At 37.5% G+C, this 20,118-nt stretch overlaps 1 protein-coding gene across 7 annotated transcripts in view; it reads left to right on the top strand.

Annotated features, from left to right (window-relative positions):
- The window catches only part of PPFIBP2 (PPFIA binding protein 2), a 137,953-nt gene that overhangs the window by 90,826 nt on the left and 27,009 nt on the right, over nucleotides 1–20,118 (top strand). For 6 of the 7 annotated variants that reach the window (XM_032223809.1, XM_032223773.1, XM_032223791.1 and 3 more), the window contains 4 exons: nucleotides 3,174–3,305; nucleotides 12,975–13,067; nucleotides 14,405–14,513; nucleotides 15,654–15,686. In XM_032223809.1, the coding sequence (XP_032079700.1) occupies nucleotides 3,174–3,305; nucleotides 12,975–13,067; nucleotides 14,405–14,513; nucleotides 15,654–15,686 (367 nt within the window). The remainder of the gene's footprint in view (nucleotides 1–3,173; nucleotides 3,306–12,974; nucleotides 13,068–14,404; nucleotides 14,514–15,653; nucleotides 15,687–20,118) is intronic. The other variant, XM_032223800.1, reaches the window with a different exon arrangement.

The raw sequence follows: 20,118 nt of genomic DNA, 5'->3' as shown, positions 1-20,118 counted from the left end.
GTGGAAAACTGCCTCCATACTATTTTTTGAGCAATGTTTTTATATAACTTTCTCAAATGTGGTGTTCAAAAACCTCGTGTCTATTTCTGTGACATTTTGCTGCATGTCTTTCAGATGTTTGCTTGCATTCATTATCTCATCTTCATGTTAAAAATCCTTGGTTTATATCTAGTAATCATCTACAGTAATCAATTTGTACTATGAGTTTGCTGATGTCACATAGCATATTCCTCCAGTTTTTGTTTTGTTATTGTTTTGTTGTGGTCCTGTTTCCTGAAACTTCTTCCATATGTTTCAGCTAGTGGTTGTTGTTTTTTTTTTTGGGGGGGGGGACTCTTCGTTGTACTTTCCAATCCCTGGGTGTGATTTCCTGAGACGTTCATGAGAAAGTTGGTAGGGGTTCATGTAGTAGTTATCATTCTGAATTTTATCAACTAGCATAAATTGGTTGCAGACCATTTTTTAATTGTTTCATTTTTTTATTTTTGCATAGATTGAAAACCATACTATTTGGTTCAGGCAGAACTTTTAGAAAACATAAACCTTCTTCAAATCAATTTGAAGCAAGGTCCAAGATCTTGTGCTTTGATAATAGATTATTGATAACCGTATATTTCAGCAGCAAATCCTTATGCTGCTTTTTCTCTAAAAACACATTTCTGAAGACTAAAATAGCCTGGCCAATTTGATTGTTGACATTATCTATGGCAACTATTTTTATATTCTTGGATAAATCAGTCAAAGTATGTAAATTGCTCAAGTGAGCTTCATCAAAGTGTGTGGTTGTCTGGGAATCTTTGGTTGTGAATATCTTGGGCTTGTCAATATTGATAGAGATAACCAAGAATTTTTATATCAAGCATTATTTCATAGGAATATCTTTCATTGTCTGCAAAAATAACATTTGATGAGTGATAAACACATCTTGTATCAAATATGATACCATCCCAAACAGCGGACTACCACTTTACTGCATTGATCATAGTGTTGAATCTCAAAAGAGAGCAACCCCATCTTGCTTTCACCAATATATACAGGGAAGCCTTTGGATATTTTGTCATCAGTGGGAACTGTGTCATCCTTTATACACTGTATACGTGAAGCAAGGGGCATATGGTTTTAGCGGGAACACTTTCTGGACTAGCACCATTCATACCATTGCCAATGGAAACTGTTGAATGCTCCTGCAAAATCAGTAAACACAAGAATAAGTCTGTATACTGATGTATTTCGTGAACAACTGACATTGTATTTCGGTCACAGCATCTTCTTCCAGACAAAAAATGTCCTGTTATTCTTGGATAGTTGTTCTCAACCTTTTTGAAGCCTTTGTTGAATTACTTTTGCAAATAACTTGCCCACAATTGACTCCAAGATAACCCTACAATAATTGTCTCTTTCTTGACAATTAAAACTATCATTACTTGTTTCCAAAAATGTGATATTTACTTAGACTACCAGACCATTTGAAGGAGTGGAATCAACAACTCTGTCTATCGCTACTATCTTTAGTGCTCTGCATGTCTTCAATTACTCCAACTGTTTCCTTCTTTTTTAATAGTTATTACCTTCATGCAAAAGAAAGTTATTTATTGACTGTAACATAAGACAGAAATTACTTGTGCTGCATTTAGTTGAAGTGTTCACTATTAGGCCTCTTTTTATTTTAGGACAAATTTTAGTTCCAGTGCTAGCAATCATTTACTCGCGGAATGTAAAGGTTGAAGAGGTCCTTGGAGATCATGTGCTCAAAACCTCTGCCCAAGGCAGAAACCTTCCACTATAGCATTACTGACATGTGACCATTTCTGTTTAAGCACTTTCAGTGAAGGAGAGTCCACCACCATTCTATTTTTGAGCAACTGGTGAAATTTGGACATTTTCTCTGACCTCCAACTGAAAAAAAACAACCTTATAATTTAACCCATTATTTCTTGGTCTGTGTTCTACGACATCTGTGGATAAAATTGCTCAACTGATTTGATTTTAATGCCACATTATTTGCAAAGTTTTTTTAGTGTTTATTTAGTGCTCCCTTGTTGATACTAACCCACATTTTTCCCATTTCCAGAAAAGATGGGGTCAGAGATCTAGCTGTGAGAAAAATGTGACATGACATTGTTAGAAATAGTATCTCCATATACTGTCATATGACTTTCTGAAATCCTTAATGCTCATTTATCTTCTGGTTGTTTTTAAGATTGTTCCATTCAGCAATTTGTGGGAGTTTTAAACTAGAATAATCCCACTCAAAAAAAAAAAAAACCCCACCCAGGGTTAATTTGTAGAGTGGGCATAGATTTCAGTGGATCTTTCTGGAGAGTTTTTATTTTAACTATCACTACTATCTGAGTTAGAATGCATGCCCTCCCTCCATTAGCCACATAATTCCTTTGTATTTTTGAAATATGCACTATCTAGTCATCTTTGTGGGAAGAAAGAGGGGAAAGGCTCAAACATTTTCCCCAGTTGCTATTTCCTGCTCAAAAATCCAGTCTCCCATATATAATTTTCTAAACCTAAAAGAATAAAACAATTTTATTCTGGATGAGCGCCTGGAGAACAAACCTTTATTTTTAATATTTTTATTCTGTTCTAACAGTTATGGGTTATTTTATTTATTGGTGTTACATGTTTATTTGACTGCTTCTGTAATTCAAAACATGCTTAAGAAAACCATATACAAAATGCTAAAGCTCTTGGATAATAAAGTAATTATGGTAGTAGTAGTAATAGTAATAATAATAAATAACGAAATACAAGTAGCTGCAAATAGGAGTCAAAATGATTGTGGCAAAAGAAAGCAAAAAGAGTTCCAATAATAATAGGCACCCTGGGTGCAATTTTAAAACATCTGGAGCACCACTTGAACACCATCAGCACTGACAAAACCACCGTTAGTCAATTGCAAAAAACAGCTTTACTTGGAATAATTTATATCCTGCAAGGGTAGCTTTAAACACCATCAAACATTCCTATCCTAGGTCCTTGGGAAGGGATGGGTTGACAAAAATGCCAGATCCAGTCTTAACATCTGACTGTGCGACAAACCTTATTATAATAATAAAGTAGATCCTGCATATTCATTGTTAAAATCAGAAAGGGATCGGTAAAAGACAATTGCTGTTATTTTAGAATTGAATAACTAGAAAACTCATCTTCTCTTTTTGCAGGAACTGTTAAGTCGGACGCTGCTAGAAACTCAGAAATTAGATTTAATGGCAGAAGTTTCAGATCTGAAAATCAAACTGGTTGGAATGGAGAAAGAACAAAGCGAATATGAAGAGAAGCAGAACAAGGCTGAGGTAAGCCTGATTTGTTTATCTTTTCAGTCCCTGAAGCTATGATCAGAACTCTGCACTGATTGCTTTCTACATTATTAAAGCTGACTGCTTCCATGTTCCTATGCGGGGCAAGAAATTTTTTGTAAAGACTTCATTTCCAGCAGAGAGAGAGGTGGGGGGGGGTGTGATAATATTCTCTACGTTTTTCTTCAACTTCCTTCTTCTCAACCAAATTCAAGATCTGGAAGATAGATTTATGTCAAAGTTAACCGAGTGTGTAAATTCCAAGTTTTTTTCTTAACTTTATTTTATGTGAACTTTTTTATTTTAGCATTTTGTTTTATTTATTTTTCACATTTTTAAACTGCTCTTTTCCCTCAAGAAGGGTTTTTGTAATAGCAGCATTGAGCTCTCTCCTCTTCCTCCTGTTGCATTTTTCCCCCTTTTATCAGTAGAGGATGCAAGAATGGTGAAATTTTGCTGAAGAAAAAACATGCAGATTTTCCTTTTTTTAACAGAAAAACAAGTGGAAGGGAGAGAGTGCCAAAATAAATGACACCCAAGCTATTTTTGTCTCTTTGGGGGTAGATGATCAGGAGATTAAATACAGTTGCCAGAACTGTATGCAGAATTCTATGTGTGGTTTGACCAGAGCAGAACAGAAAGGAGAAATAACTTCTTTTAAACCTGATACTTTATTTCAGTTGATGCAGTTTAGGATTGCATTTGTTCTTTTTTTTTCTGCAATTGCATAACTTGATTGGCTTATGTTCAGTTTATAATCCACTAAAATACCTAGATCTTTTTCACATTATTGCTGTCCAGTATAATTCCCCAACATTTTTTTAGATTTTTTTTTTAATCTCGCTTTTATTATTTTTATAAATAAATCAATGTGGTGAACATATCCAATGTTCGTTCCTCCTTCTATATTCTCCACTACAACTATTCTCTGAGATGAGTTGGGCTGAGAGAGAGTGACTGGCCCAAAATCACCCAGCTGATTTTCATGCCTAAAGCAACACTAGAACTCAGAGTTCCTGGTTTCTAGCCTGGTCCCTTTGCAACTAAACCAACCTGGCTTTTACACTTATGCCTATATTTTATCTAACAAAATGTAAGACTTTACATTTATCCTTATTGGAATCGATACTTGTTTCTACTTTCTGCTTTTAGCTTGTCAAGATATTATTGAATTTTGGCATTCGCCTCGAAAGTATTTCCCAGCCACCCTGTTCTTATGTTACCTTCAGATTTGATCACATTTTCTAACCCTTCATACAAGTAATTTATTAATGTTGAACTAGTACATTACTCATCACCTTCCTACTGGTTGGTGTACACCCATTGGTATGTATTTGTTGGGTACAACTCTATGCCCATCTATAGGTAGCCCACAGTTAATGATCATTCATTCAGTAACCATACAATGTTGTGACGATACTGAACAAGTGGTAGTTATAGCTGATCCTCAAAGTCCCAGCCATTGCAGAATCCCATAATCACACAAGTGTGATCCAGGCACTTGGCAGCCAGCTCATACTTATGATGGTTGCAGCATCCCATAGTTATGTGATCGCCATTTGCTGGCTTCCCACAAGCAAAGTGAGTGAGTAAACTGTCAAGAAGCTTGCATGTCAAGGAGCTTTCTGGTGTTTTTCTTGAGGAAAAATGGGGCGTCCTATCTATAAGGCCTCCTTAATTATTTCAGTTTGTCCAGTGTGATCTGGCACAATGGGTGAGTTGTAAGTCCTGCCCCCCTCCCAATTGAACGTTGTCATCTTTGTGGGTCTTGAAAGCACGCCTTTTGTGTAGCAGTGTTGTCCTTTGGAATAAAGTCCCCCCTGAAATCCATATAACTCCCACCCTTGTTTCATTCTGGAAAGCCTTTAAAGAGCTGGCTAATTTGTTGCTCTTCATATTCTTTTGGATTCTCTTTTTATTCTTTTATAGCTATGAGCCACCCCAAATTGATTGGAGCTGGACAGCATCCAAGTTGACTAAAACAAATAAATATTTCTGCTGCACACATGAAATTGGGTTTATCTCCCTTGATTTATCTCTATTATTTCAGTCAAGACACACACAGAAAACAGTGCTCTGTGGAGAAATAACAGATTGGCTTAAATCAGAGACATCTCTTTCCCTTCTTTCTCACTCAACTTGAATCTGTTTCCCATTTTAATTCTGAAAAGAAGTGACATAGGTAGTAGAAACCAGATGGAACCAATGTAATAGTGGGTTGTTGTTTTTTCAGACAGGGGAATAAAGAGAAACAGATTGAAAGAAGAGTAGCAGAATCATGTGGCTCTATAGACTCAGTGAAATGGTTCCTGTGGCAACAAACTGTCATGAAAAACAAAGCTGTAATTTTTGTACTTAATTTTGACCCAAGAATTGAGTGGTGAAGTGGGTCACCCTGACTGACAGTTAGAAGCAGGGAAGGGTTTAGCATCTGCTTTCAGCTAAGTGAAAGTAACCTGTCAGAATCCCATCTTCTAGTTTGAAAATGAATGCCTGTTGCAGAATATATACAGGTAGTCCTCAACTTACAACCATCAGTTTAACAATGGTTCAAACCTTACAACGGAAAAAGTGATTTATTGAGCGGTCCTTGCTTATATGACCCTCAAAGCATCCCCATAGTCACGTGATCATCATTTGGGTGCTTGACAACTGGTATGTATTTACAAGAGTTGCAATAGGGACACGGTGTCTCAATGGCTCAGACGCTGAGCTTGTCGATCAGAAAGGTCAGCAGTTCGGCGGTTCGAATCTTGGTGCTGTGTAACAGAGCGAGCTCCCATTACTTGTCCCAGCTTCTGCCAACCTAGCAGTTTGAAAGCATGCAAAAATGCAAGTAGAAAAATAGGAACCACCTTTGGTGGGAAGGTAACAACGTTCCGTGCACCTCGGCATCTAGTCATGCTGACCACATGACCACGGAGACGTCTTCAGACAGCGCTGGCTCTTCAGCTTTGAAACAGAGATGAGCACCGCCCCCTAGAGCCGGGAATGACTAGCACATATGTGCGAGGGGAAACTTTACAAGAGTTGCAGTATCCCAGGGTCATTTGGTTGCCATTTGTGACCCTCACAGCCAGATTCGGACAAGCAAAGCCAATGGAGAAGCTGGATTTGCTTAATAACCATGTGATTCATTTAAAAATTGCAGAGGTTTGCTTAACAACCATGGCAATAAAAGTCATAAAATTGAGCATAATTCACTTAGCCGTCCTGCTTAGCAAATGAAATTCTGCTCCTAACTGTGGTGCTAAGTCAAAGATTATCTGTATTTCTCTGTCCATCTGCAGCGGCAGTTTAATTTTGGCTTAGTGAGAGGGTTTTCTTTCCAAAATTATACCTTCAGAATTTCTACTCAAAACTTAAGGACTCTTCAGTTGAAAATATTTCCAATTGATATTGTAAGAAAAAATATTGAGAACATGGATTTTGAGACTTTTGTCATTTTCATTCTTGAATACCTTGCCTAGAATTGATTTTCTTATATGATTTGAAGATGCAATTTTATATGAATACAAAGTTGGTCTATGCATACTGATATATTTATTTAGATCCTCCCTTTGTTATTTTTAACAAATAAATTAAGGTGGTGAACTTATATATAATCACAAAGCCACTCAGAAGCAATAATTTACTTCAGTATAAAGTTAGATTTTACCATGCTATGTTGCATTAGTGTTTTACAATTTAAAATTATCTTGTACATAAAAATAGAAGAACTGACACTCATCAAATATAAAAATGAAATACAATGTTGATAGACAGTGTAATGGTGCCTCTGTGGCATGAGTTTGTACGTATCATAATCTTAAAGCATAAACTGAGGTTCTGGAATACTAAACCCAATGCAATTGTACCCAAACTTTCTCACTTATCTTGGCTCCATGAACTCTGCAAAGGATATCTATGCTTCTATTTTCATTTGGGAAGTGGCTTTATATTTTGAGATATTATTTTCATCTGTTCTTCTTTTAGATGACGTTTAGAGGATCTTTTAGAGGATTTATACAATGTCTCTGTCACTGAATATTTGTGGTTTAAAAAGAATTTTTAGGTGTTTGTAAGATATTCTTTCAATTCATTATTCTTGAACAAAATCTACTAGGTATGAAAAAGAAATATATTGGTGGATCCTGATGGATATCAACACAGGAATACTTCCATTTATAGTTGATTTTTAAGAACTATCAAGATTCTCTCAGAACAGTAGCAATACCTGATTGTTCTTAGTTGGCTTTGAATAAGCAAGAATCAAAGCTGGTTAAGTATTTGAATGGGAAATCCCAGGCTGTAGGCTAGACTGGAGAACTATCCCAGAAGAAGCCAGCAATGACATACCTCTTTATTGTTGCTATGAAAACAGCAAAGAGAATACTGCTATTTAATAAGATTCCACAATAGCCAAATTCCTGGGAATATTTTATGAAAGCTTGTGATTTATGAGGCCTTTGATACATTTTTAAATATAGGATTAAGGCTGTCAGTGCTTCAGATACTTTTTGGAAGAGCTTCAAAAATAGCACAAACGTAGTATTTATCTGCAACTCATTAAAGTAACCACTTCAGTTTTCAGGATCACAAAGCTGCAATGGAATGTTTTTTTGCTGTAGTTGTGTGATTTCTGTAAAAAAAAAAAAAACCAGAAATGCTTTAATGAATTACAGATAGGTGTGAAGTTCCCTTTCCAAATTTTTGGAGGCATGTTTTTCCAGATAAAGATGAAGAAATTGCATAGCCTTAATAAGTAACATCATTTCTTTTTACTGTTCATTTTTTATATTCTTTCAATAAATGTAAGTTTTGCAGAAAGGATTCCTTCCTTTTACAATATGGCAGAAAGAGCATTGGTTTGATATGATCACAGCCAGATGTTGAGGAAATCAATCACAGATACACATTCTTAATGAACTAGAAACATTTATCAAGCCAAAGGGCTTTTGAGTCTTCCCAATGCATTATTTTTTACCACTTATGATGTTATTTGTCATCTGAGCTTCTTAAGATTAAGAAGGAATAGTTTAGGTAGTTGTTTTAAACATTAATAGGATCTGTTGTGCAGAATGATCCCTACGCTTTTTCACTATTTGACAAAAGAGGACACCTTAATGCCTATTGTTATAACTCACCCCCCCCCAAAAAGTATGTTCTTGACTTTGTTTCATGTTGTCTCTAGATGTCATTTTCTGTCTTTCTTATTTAGTCAGTAGTCAACCTGATCAGTGACCTGCAAGAACAGATGTGTAGACTGCAACTGGAGATTAATAATCAAATCCAGGAAAGAAAGTCACACAGTAGGAAACCAAGTTTGGAGGCAGTTGTCTCAAAACAGCATTGAATGGGTGACAGAGTTCCCTTCACAGGAGAATTGCTTTCAGTGTGAAGTATGAAGGTCAAATGTTAGCCTGAATCTATACATTCTTTTTTGAGGAATAAACTAAATATTACTAATCAGAGTTTGCTGTGACCACTTGGCATGAATTGATACTGTTTTTACAGAATGCTGTGTTTCATAACAAAGTAATGTTGTCTTGTCCTGGAATTGGGGCAGTAATAGGCCATGACTCCCAGTTGTAAATCAGTTTTATCTCCTACGATGGCTATTTCTGATATAAAATTGTATTGGGGATCCACCTTTGGATGTATATTTGTAAAACCCGTTTTTACAATATATAAGTAGTTTCAAATTATGAATTATAGTGTTATGCCTATATTGTACTCATGAGCTGTGGTGCCACAGTGGTTGGAATGCAGTACTGCAGGCTACTTCTGCTGACTGCCAGCTGCCTGAAATTTGGCAGATCGAATCTCACCAGGCTCAAGGTTGACTCAGCCTTCCATCCTTCCAAGGTGGGTAAAATGAGGATCCAGATTGTTGGGGGCAATATGCTGACTCTGTAAACCGTTTAAAGAGGTTAAAAAAACCAATATCTAAGTTTAATTGCTATTGCTAAGTAATATTATCTAATTTGTTAATATATGAACATTTTAACTCACAGCATTATTAAAGCAGAGCCACGCTGAAAATTGTAAAGACCTTGACAAACTTGAACCGTGGAACCTATCCCAAAAAAATGCAATTCAGTGGTTAGAAAAGTAAGGACCTACCCATAGGCAAGAAAAACCAAATGCACAGGTATAGAATAGGCAATATCTGGCTCGCCAGCAGTAACTGTGAGAGAGATTTGGAGTCCTAGTGAATACGATCCAGTAGTGTGCTGAAGCTGCCAAAAATGCCAATGCAGTCATAGGTTGCATCAACAGAGGGGCAGTATCAAGATCACTGGAAGAGACAGTACCACTCTATACTGCACTAATGAGACCACACTTGGAATACCTCATACAATTCTGGTCACCACGATTCAAAAAAAGTTGTTGAGACCCTAGAAGAGTGCAGAGAAGACTAATAAAGGGGTCAGGAAGCTTAACCATATGATGAATGATTGAGAGAACTAGATATGTGTAGTCTGGAAGAGAAGGATTAGGGTGATATGATAGCTGTCTTCCAGTAGTTGAGGGACTGTGACAGAGAAGAGTGGGTCAAACTATTAGCCAAATCATCTGAGGGCAGGATAATGTTAGCCAAAGCATCTGAGGGCAGAAGATTGTTAAAGAGAGATCAAACCTAGAACGAAGGAGAAATTTCCTGAAAGAACAATTAATTAGTGGAAGAGCTTGCTCCATCACAGGAAGTTTTCAAGACAAGATTAGACAACCATTTGTCTGGAATGGTATAAGGCAGTGATGGCTAACCTTTTGGGCACCAAGTGCCAAAAGTGCAAGTGCACGCACAAACACCCACAATGTAATGCACACACACACACACACACTCACGCACCCTCCCCCTGCACTAGAGGTGAGTTGCTCCCGGTTTGGCCCAGATGGGGCGAACTGGTAGTGGTGGCAGCAGGGGGCTCTGCCCACCCACCCGAACGCTTCTCCGCATGCACACACGAGCGAACCAGTAGTAAAAAAAATGGAAACCCACTACTGCCCTGAACATGCGCACGTGACCTCCGGCGTGCACCTTGCCCACTTTGCATGAATGCACTCCATGTGTGCCCCTCCCCCCATGTGTGCACATCTCCCTCATGCACCCCCGCGCATTCGTGGCAGAGACCCAAAAATCAGCTGGCCTACGGGAGGCGCACATGCATGCATGGTAAAACTGAGCTGGGGCAACAGCTCATGTGTCCGCAGAGAGGGTTCTGTGTGCTACCTGTGCCCTAGGTTCGCCATCACAGGTATAAGGTCTCCTGCTCAAACAGGCAGTTGGACTACAAGACCTCCAGGGTTCCCAGTCAATCTTGTTATTCTATGTTCTAAGGTCTAGTTAAGGTCTAGTTAAGGACTTAGGATTTTAGGTATTATAGTAATTAATTATAGTTTTTTTAACCCATTAAGTAATTTTTAAAGGTTTACCTATAATATATTATCATAGTGCATCAAACTCATTATTTTATGGATATGAGAACATTACTGTGGGCCTCCATTTAAGGCGATGATCTTCAAAATGTATTTAAATTATAGGCATCTGGTTCCATTTATTTTATATTTTTTTTGTTTAAGAGAATCAAATGAATGGGACAGAGGAAAGCCTCTGTAAAAACTCACTTTTCTTTTTCTTTTTCTAAAGCTCTTTAAAGTTAATTGCTTATTCTGCAAAAACATCTCAGGGCTATCTGGGTTTTGTAGAATAAACTTTCACTCTGATCAAAACCACTTTATATGTCAGGCTGAAATCTACTTTAGATAAGCTCTTAGAATTCAACAGGATAGGACTGACACTGGTATGCCTAACATAAGCTCATTTTAAGATTTATTATTAGCTCAGGTTTACTGAACTTGCAGTGTTGTTTTTTGAAACTTGGAGACTCACATTTTGGACATATTTGTTTTGCTCCTGTTATTTCTTTAAAGTAATGCCTCCACCTCTGTCTGTTTCATTGCTTTACATTAAATAGAACATAGTAAGTGGTAACATAAATTTAAAAAAACAAAGCTAAAAGAAACTGACCCAAAATATTATATATGTTATTTTCCCCAGCGGATTAGATCAAATAGGGTTATCATTTTTCAAGTCACATTGAGAACAACAATACCTAAGAAATACATTTTTATTGCTGTTTCAGTGTGTGGGAATATTCTGTCTACATAGATCCAGTCTATACATTCCCTCCTGGTTCAGGAGATACTTAAGACCTAGCTTTTCCATCTCACTCCGGAAGAATGCATGTTATGTTGACCACACTTGTCTTTTTGTAATTAAAGCTAAAAATGGAATTTGAAGTGACTTTATACAGATAGTCCTCAACTTGCGATTAGTTGTTTAGTGACTGTTCAAAGTTATGATGGACACCCCCCCCCCCCCCGAAGGTACTTATGATCCATTTACAAAGTTTCAGCAGTGGACCACTCCACTCTCATATGAGTGCATTTCAGGCACTTGGCACTTGTCCCCCCCTCCCCCCCATTTATGGCCATTTGCAGCGCCTCACAGTCATGGGACTCTGATTAATGCTATTTTTTGGGCAAAAATCAGCATTTACTTTGCTTTTTGGCAAAAATGCCCCATAGCTGAACAACAATTTTACTTAACAACTGCAAAAAAAAAAAAACCCATACATCATAAAATCTGGTCTGGTCACGTGCTTTAATGACGCTCATGATTTATTAATGGAATGGGCAAACTCCATTACTGTCATATGTTGAGGACTACCTATAGAATACCAAACACCCATATTAATGAAAGGAGATGAGGAATAGAAATTTATGATGTATAAATAAAACAATGTATCTGCTACATAAAATAGAATGTTTGATTCTGCTTCATCTATTGCAGTGTTTCTTAAACTTTTTCTCTCTCAGAGCCCCCTCTCACTTTTAAAAATTATGAACGAGCCCAAAAGAGCTTTTGCTTATATGGGTTATAATTATCAATATTTATTGTACTAAAAATTAAAATGACACATTTGCTTCTCACGAATGTTTGATGGAATCTTAATATTATATTATTTTTCAACATGCACTGCTAAAATAATTTTGATTTTTTTTTAACCCTTGAGAGGTTCTTGGGGGACCCTCAGAAGTCCTAGAACCATGATGGGAATCTGTGGCATGTGTGCCCAAAGTGGCACATGGAGCCATGTTACATGGCACATGTGGCATCGCCCATTCCATCCGGGTTTCTGGCGTGCATGCGTGGACAACTATTAGCGCGTGCGGTAGTGCCGACAACTGGAAGAGCTGGTCTTCTGTTTTCCAGCATGGGCATGCGTGCCGGCCAGCTGATCATTGCCCGTTCATGTATGCCAGTAACCGGAAGACTAGCTTTTCACTGCGCATGCCCCCTTGGCACTTCCTCTTCCATGTTGTGGGCCAGATGAGCATACATATGCATGCACACTCCCTTTTTGGCACTCAGTGCTGAGAAGGTTCACCATCACTGTCCTAGAACCACTCTTTAAGAAACTCACACTTTAAGAAACACTGCTGTACTACAATCTTTAATATTATCAGTCAAGTCATTTTACCATAACATACTGTAAATGTAACTATGGAATGTATTTGTCATTGATAATAATTTTTACATGTGATTAATATAGAAATGATTGAACTGTAAATGCACTGTCATTAAGAAGTCTTTTTTTATCTTCCCCTTCTCTCCAGAATTTGTTACAGGAACTCAAACACCTGAAAATTAAGGTTGAAGAGCTAGAAAATGAAAGGACTCAATATGAATGGAAACTGAAAGCAACTAAAGTAAGCAATACAATATACAGAAACATTTCAGCTTTGCCCCAGGAAAGATCTGGACCAATTTGACTCTGCTGCTTGTCACCACTACCATCACCCTGCTCAGAACAAAAGAGAAACAACTGTTTTCATATTTGTTGATTTTAAAATATATAGTCCAATCGCATGATCCCCAAGATCTTCCACGCTCTGTTTATCTTCCAGCAATATTCTCTCTCTCTTTTTTTTTTTGACAGGCCCCTGCAGCCTACCTGAGGCAACTCTAAGTCCCATGAGACTTCACTCTTAAGGCAGCTTTGGAGAATGCATTATTCAAAAACCACACAAATGCAAAAGCACACCATGTTCTCATGTGCTTTTTGGAGGATCTGGAGGCCACATGAGAACACACCCCATTCTCCTGCCAGAAATCTGCCAGAAATCGCAGAGAGAATGGGGTGTGCTTTCAAAATGAGGGAGTTTGGTGTTGGTGATTGCTGGCATGTAACCCAAAATACCATATGTCGCCTTTGACATCTATAGCATAGGTTCACCAACACTATTCTATGATGTATATTCTAATTTCCAGAGGTTACAGTGTGCATTTTGATTCTTTTTGTTTCTGAGTTTTCTCACAAGAATGCTTTTGTGGGATATATAGAGAAATATCAGAAGGAAGGGAAATATACAAAGCCTAAATTGGCTCCTGCGAAACAATCTTACAGAATATTTCAGTTAATTCACACTGTTACAATGAACATTTAGTCTGATGTTTGAAATTTCCAGCTGCTAGAAGTTAAATCCACAGAAATATCATAGAAATAGAGAACATGTCAAAATAGGTACATAGACATGTACAATAATTTGTATGCAATCTAGCTGCCAGACTCTAGACCAAGATTCTGCAAAGTGATCAGTGGGACCACAATATCCAATATTATTGCTGTTTTATTATTATATGTAGTACTATTAGTAGCATTTATTAATTTATGTTCATATAATAAACACTTGAGGTTCAGTGAACAATCTGAAATTTTATTAAGGGCCATTGAATTGAAGAGTTTTAGAAGCCCTTTTCTAGACCATATCTAATTGTTCCGAAATCTGAAACAAAAGCCATTCCTCTCTCGAAACTCCTATAGCCAGATATTCCCTACATTTTAATTAAAGCAATAAAGCCAGGATAGGTGTAGGATCATATATGGATTCATTATCTGGTCTTCTAACCCCCTAAAAAATAAAAGCAAGGGGGGGGCTTGTTTCTGATATTGTTGAAGTAAGTAATTTACAGTGATTCTTTGTGTATTACTTTATTGGCAAAGTGTTAAGGTAGAAATAACATTATTATTTATCTGTTCCCTTAGGCTGAAATAGCACAGCTTCAAGAACAGCTAGCTCTAAAAGACTCCGAAATTGAACGATTACAGAGTCAAATCTCGAGGACGTCAGCAAATAATGAAATTGCAGAGAGAGGTAATGGTGTGTGCTTCATTTCTGTTATTGCCAGATGTTTTAAAGAATCATATGTAGATTGTTATTATTTAAAATGAAGTGTCTAATAGACAGCCATAGTGCCAAAGAGAATGAAAACTGATTTTCTCAGTTATCCATACAGCATTTCTGCATTTATTAAGCTATGACAGTTGCATTCCCATATCCTGCTTCATTATCTCTGTATTGTGTCACAGTTTTAATTGGCTTGCAGCAATTCAGATGGAATTCCCACTGCAATCTTGTTCGATATTAGGCAAGAGTATACTCCTGCTAAGAGTTTGCAGGACTATACTCTTGCCTAATATCGAACAAGATATTGAGATAGACTTGCTTTCCATATTCTGGGGAAGAAGAATTATTTTTCATTAACTATACTATTATTACAGATTATGCAAAGTAACAGGCAGTATTAAATGTTATTCTTACTTTTTCTTATTTACCAATATACATCAGTCACACAAGCAAAATATAGATTTACTGGCTGTATTTCAGACAAAAATTGTAGAAAGTTCTGTTAAAGATGCTTATTTGCATTCCTATACCGAGTTAGGGATTGCAATTAATGATATGCATGGTCCTTTCCCACTTGATGATTTCATAATGTTATACAATAATTATTCAGCCTTTTATCCTTCCAGATCAAATGTAGATGATTGAATCTTGTTCTCCTATTTATGGGCAGCAAAATTGAATTAGTGGTACTTTACCATAAATAAATGAATATTTTAAGATGTTTTTCAAATATGTCTTGAGACACACTAGGAATTGATTACTTATTAAATGGATATGAGTTCTACTTATTTATAATGTTGTTGCATGCTTTGCATTAAACGCATGTTTACTAGATTTGACTATTGGCTAAAAGTTGCTAGAAATGTTAGCAAAGACACTTGTTTTTGAAGACTACTGAATTGTCTCTGGATTCCAAAAAGATCCTGTGCATTTTAAGTGGCTGAGCTCCTTATAAACATTCTTAACCCCACTTTGAAAAGGGGAAAGAGATTAGAAATGTCAAGTATATCTTTTATTTTTGGATGCATATTTCAGTGGAAATGAATATAGTTATCTCTGCTGTTTTTTCCTGCATTCTTGATTGACTTTCTCCATTTCCTGTTATAGAGGAAGTGTATAAGAGAAGGCTAAAAGAGAAATGTAAGCCCTGAGATTTCACTTTCTTGCTTTTCAAACACAAATTTCAGCTAAAATACATTTCTGCAGCAGTGATTTATATTTTGCTGCTAAATCATAATGTTAATATATGTGAATAACTCACTATTGAAAGCAACCAGACAGCTATTTGAATTATCTAAACACAGATAGTTATGATGGTAATTGGGACTGGAATTTATGTCACTAATTGATGTGATTGTAAAATACAATGTCACATGACTACATTGTTTAGCATCAGCAATCCTGGTGGTCCCTATTGCTAACCAAACCCAACCAGTTGTTAAGTGAGGACCCACCCTGATCCTCTTCCTGGGTTGGTCCCTCCCAGCTCCAAGCTTCAATAAAGAGTGACTGCCTCCTTTTCAATTCCCCTCACCCATCCAGCTCTGTCTCATCTCTGTCTTGTGGTCACCTTGCACAGCTACACTTCATAGCAGTGGCACTATGGCTGAAGTAGAGGCCTAAGGCCTTCAATCTCAGCCAGCCGCCACCATCCCCAGACCATCAGTTCAACCCAAGTGTCACTGCTAATTAGTGCTTCCTCAGACTCCATGCCATGGCCAATCACCCCAGAGCTACAGCACAAAACCCTGGCCACCCCTCCACTCTGAACACCACAGACTCACAGCTGACTTTTGTCAGCTTCCTCCATCTGCTGATGAGGCATGCTCAGCTCATCCCTATGCAAGGCAGCTTCCAGCCATGCCAGGCCTTCTTCCTGAGGCTACTTGTCTGTGCCATTCTTGCAATCCTTTGGAAATCTTCTGAGCCCTTCCATATCATTGTGAAAATAGTGTATGCTATTTGAAGAACAACGCAAGTGGCCAGCTGAGACTGCTGAAGGCCCCAGGCCTCTACTTTAGCCCTGACACTGCCACCACCACCAAGGAGTCCCTGTAGGGTAGGCCATGGGGAGATAGGTGGCTGGGAGAAGTTGAAATGCTCATCTGGTCATAACTGAGGACTGATGGCTTTCTCTCTCATCTTAGCCCCACATGGCTGTTGCTGTAGGAAAAATAGGAGGAGATAGGAGTATGTTTGTGCCTTGAGTTACCTATAAATGATAAAGATGGGATGAAAATGTAAATAAGCAATAAATGATGACATGGGGTGCTGTAAAGGCCATAACTTCAGGGACTCATAAATATCATTCATTCAGCACTCTGTAGCTTTAAAGAGTTGCTGAACAAATTATTGTTAAATGAGGACTACTTGTACTGTAAGATTGTGTTGCAGATAGCATTTTTGTCAAAAGAATACATCTCAGTCTGAAATTAGATAACACTTTTAAATAGGCTCTGTCAAAGTCAATAAATTCCAGTACAAGCTCTTTATAGTTACATTTTGAGTATCTAAAATGCTCTCTTTAATTACATGTTGTTGATTTCAGTAGGTTTATCTGTAATAAAACCTAATTCCAACCCATAAAGATCTTTTTAAGTGCTTTTCTACAACGGGTTGCAATACTCTACCAATTTTGACAGATTTTTAAGTAGCAGCAGACCTGCTTATTGGATTGTAAACACCAAGGTTGTAGGTTAGACTGGATAGTTTAAAAAAATATTGAAATACAAACCACCATTGGCTGCAGTGAAATGATAGAATTGTATTAACTTCATTTCTAAGATACTTTTTTTCCTTTTTATTTCCAGTACCCATCCGGCATTTATAGTTTTGTTAAAAAAGCAAAAAAAAATGATCTTTTAAAATATTTTACTTGTCTAATAAAGTACTTTTAGAGTACTTCAATATCAAATGGCCTTGCTGTGGCTCTTTTAGAAGGTTAATGTTTATTTGTATCCCTTTTATTATTTTTTTACAAATAACTCAAGGCAGCAAACATATCCAACATAACTTCCTCCTGCTATTTTCCCCACAACAATAAACCTGTGAAGTGATTTGGACTGAAGAGAGTGTGACTGGCCCAAGTTCACATAGATGGCTTTCATGGCTAAGGAGGCACTAGAACTCACAATCTCCCAGTTTAGCCTGGTGCCTTAGCTACTAGACCAAATTGGCTTTGGTCTTAATACAAAATGCACTTTTTTTCTGTCTGGTTACTGTACATTGCATGCAATTGTGTATGGCTTTGTCTTTCTTTCAACTTTAATTTTTAAGATAAATTAAAATAAAACATATAATTACTAACTCTGCCACTCGCTCAATATACTTTACGAAACTTTATAAATCATTAGAATGAATAATCCATGAAATTATCTCTAAACAATGATATTTCCTCCATACTCAACTAATATATGTAACTAGCGCTCTCTCTTTCTTGATACTTTTCTTGTATGTCACGTTGCCATATTTGCAGATTATTCCTTTGAAGCTTAAATAAATTGAATTGTTTTACATTACTGTACAAAAAACTCTGGAACTTGGAAAACATCCATTTAAAATTCCTCAGAATTGTTTGGGCAGATATTAGAATCAAGTCCATTTTTACATCACCAGCTATATCTTTTTCCTAAAATGCTAGCAATTTCATGTCTGCAGTGAAGAATCTTCCATCCAGTTGGTAGTACTTACAATATTTCAGCCATTTTTCTATGTTTTATCTTTGAAGGGTGACTGAGCTGTTCTATTACAGTAAATCACCTTAGAATAAATCCAACATATAAATTAAGATTTTACATATAGACTAAAACAAGGCAACCAGACTGACTGCAAGAAATGCAGGCAGCCTCTAGTTGTTAGCAAAGAAATTGAGTTTTCTGTTTTTCTTAGCTGCCATCTAGTGATAACATGCATACTTGCAATCCAATCTGGAAGAAGACCATGAAGATAGCCTACATTAAAAAAAAACACACAGATAAAAATCTTAAATAGCGAAAGGTTGTTATAGTACAGTATGTCGTGAATACCTTGTGCATAGCAAGACTTTACTTTTCCTAAAACTCCCTTAAGCAGATTCAAGAGAAAAGGATACAGTGGAACAGTTGCTACCATTTTTCTCTTGAATGGCATTAATATATTTTTTCCCAAGGACTTTTATATCATTTAATAAAGCAGAAAGAGGCAGTTATTCTTAGAAATAGGAAAGAAGAACAAAATCCAAACTTTATAACCAACTTTTCAAGTGATGTTTTAAGAAGGTGGATTTTATTTTAAAAAATTGACAATTACTCTCAATTACTTTGAGTTTGAAATTGTCCATTTTCTCAAATTTAAAATATTGACACTTTTTAATAACCAACTAGTGTCTATAGTCCATACAAATCTGCCTATATACAGACACTTAAACATACAAGACTTTGAATCTTTTACTAGTTGTACAATTGCAGCCTATTTTTTTTCCTGTTGTTTTTATTTTCTGCTGTATTTTCAGTAACTTGAATGTTGCATAAAAAAAATAGTGCCATTTTTTTCCACATTCTCCTCCCTTATGTAGCAGTCTAAACTTCTCTTTTCCACCAAAAGAAGGCTATTATAGGGTAAAATGCGGGGGGGGGGGAGCTGAGGCTATTCCTTTTTAAAACATCACTAATTGTGCTAGAAGGGTGAGGGAGAGGAACAATAATTGAAACCTTCTAAAATGGGGAGAGTGCGGTAGGCTCATGGTGTCTTAACTGGGCTTACCGTCTAGAACAGGGGTGTCAAACTCGCATTGTCACATTGTTGTCACATGATGTATCATGACATTTTTTCCCCTTTGCTAAAATGGAGGTGGGGTGGCCAGCATGTGACACATCCAGCCCGTGAGCCACAAGTTTGACATCCCTGAACTAGAAGGTTGGCAGTTCATGCCGGGTGAGTTCCCAACCTTGTCCAAGCTCCTGCCCACTACCAGTTCAAAACCATGCAAATGCAAGTAGATAGAAAGGTATGGTGAGAAAGTAACAGTCTTCCATGTGCATTGGCAGATAGTCATGCTGGCCACAGGGCTACGGAAGCATCTTTGGACAACACTGGCTCCCTCGGCTGGGAAACAGACAGGAGCAGCACCCTCTAGAGTCAGACTCAATTGGACAGAGGCAGTGGTGGGTTGCAGGCGGTACACCCCAGCACCGGGTAGCGTTCTGGTATGGTGCTCCGGAGGGCTTGCCCGCCCACGCTCCTTACCTGTCTTTAAACTCTTCGGTGCTTCCGCGCACTTGCACAGCGCACACAGTCCCTGTGCGATGCTCCACCGAGCAGCTGCAGCATTGCAGAGGCTCGCGGAGGCGTCGCTGGACGGTAAGACATGTATGTGTGCACTGCCCGCGTTCGTGTGGAGAATGCCAGACCCTGTTGTAACCGTACCGGTTGCAACGGGATCCAAAACCTACCACTGGACAGAGGAAACCTTTACCATTTTTTTTAAGAGACATGTATGTCTGATAAAACCTGGGAACTAATACTCAGGAACTATTTGATATCTGCATATCATTTAAATGGGAAGAGAGGCAATGAAGGTGAAATAGCTATTATG

The sequence above is a fragment of the Thamnophis elegans genome, chromosome 1 (assembly GCF_009769535.1).
Source record: "Thamnophis elegans isolate rThaEle1 chromosome 1, rThaEle1.pri, whole genome shotgun sequence".
NCBI lineage: Eukaryota > Metazoa > Chordata > Lepidosauria > Squamata > Colubridae > Thamnophis > Thamnophis elegans.
The sequence above is the reverse complement of the archived record's forward strand: the minus strand, read 5'-3'. Positions and strand labels throughout refer to the sequence as shown.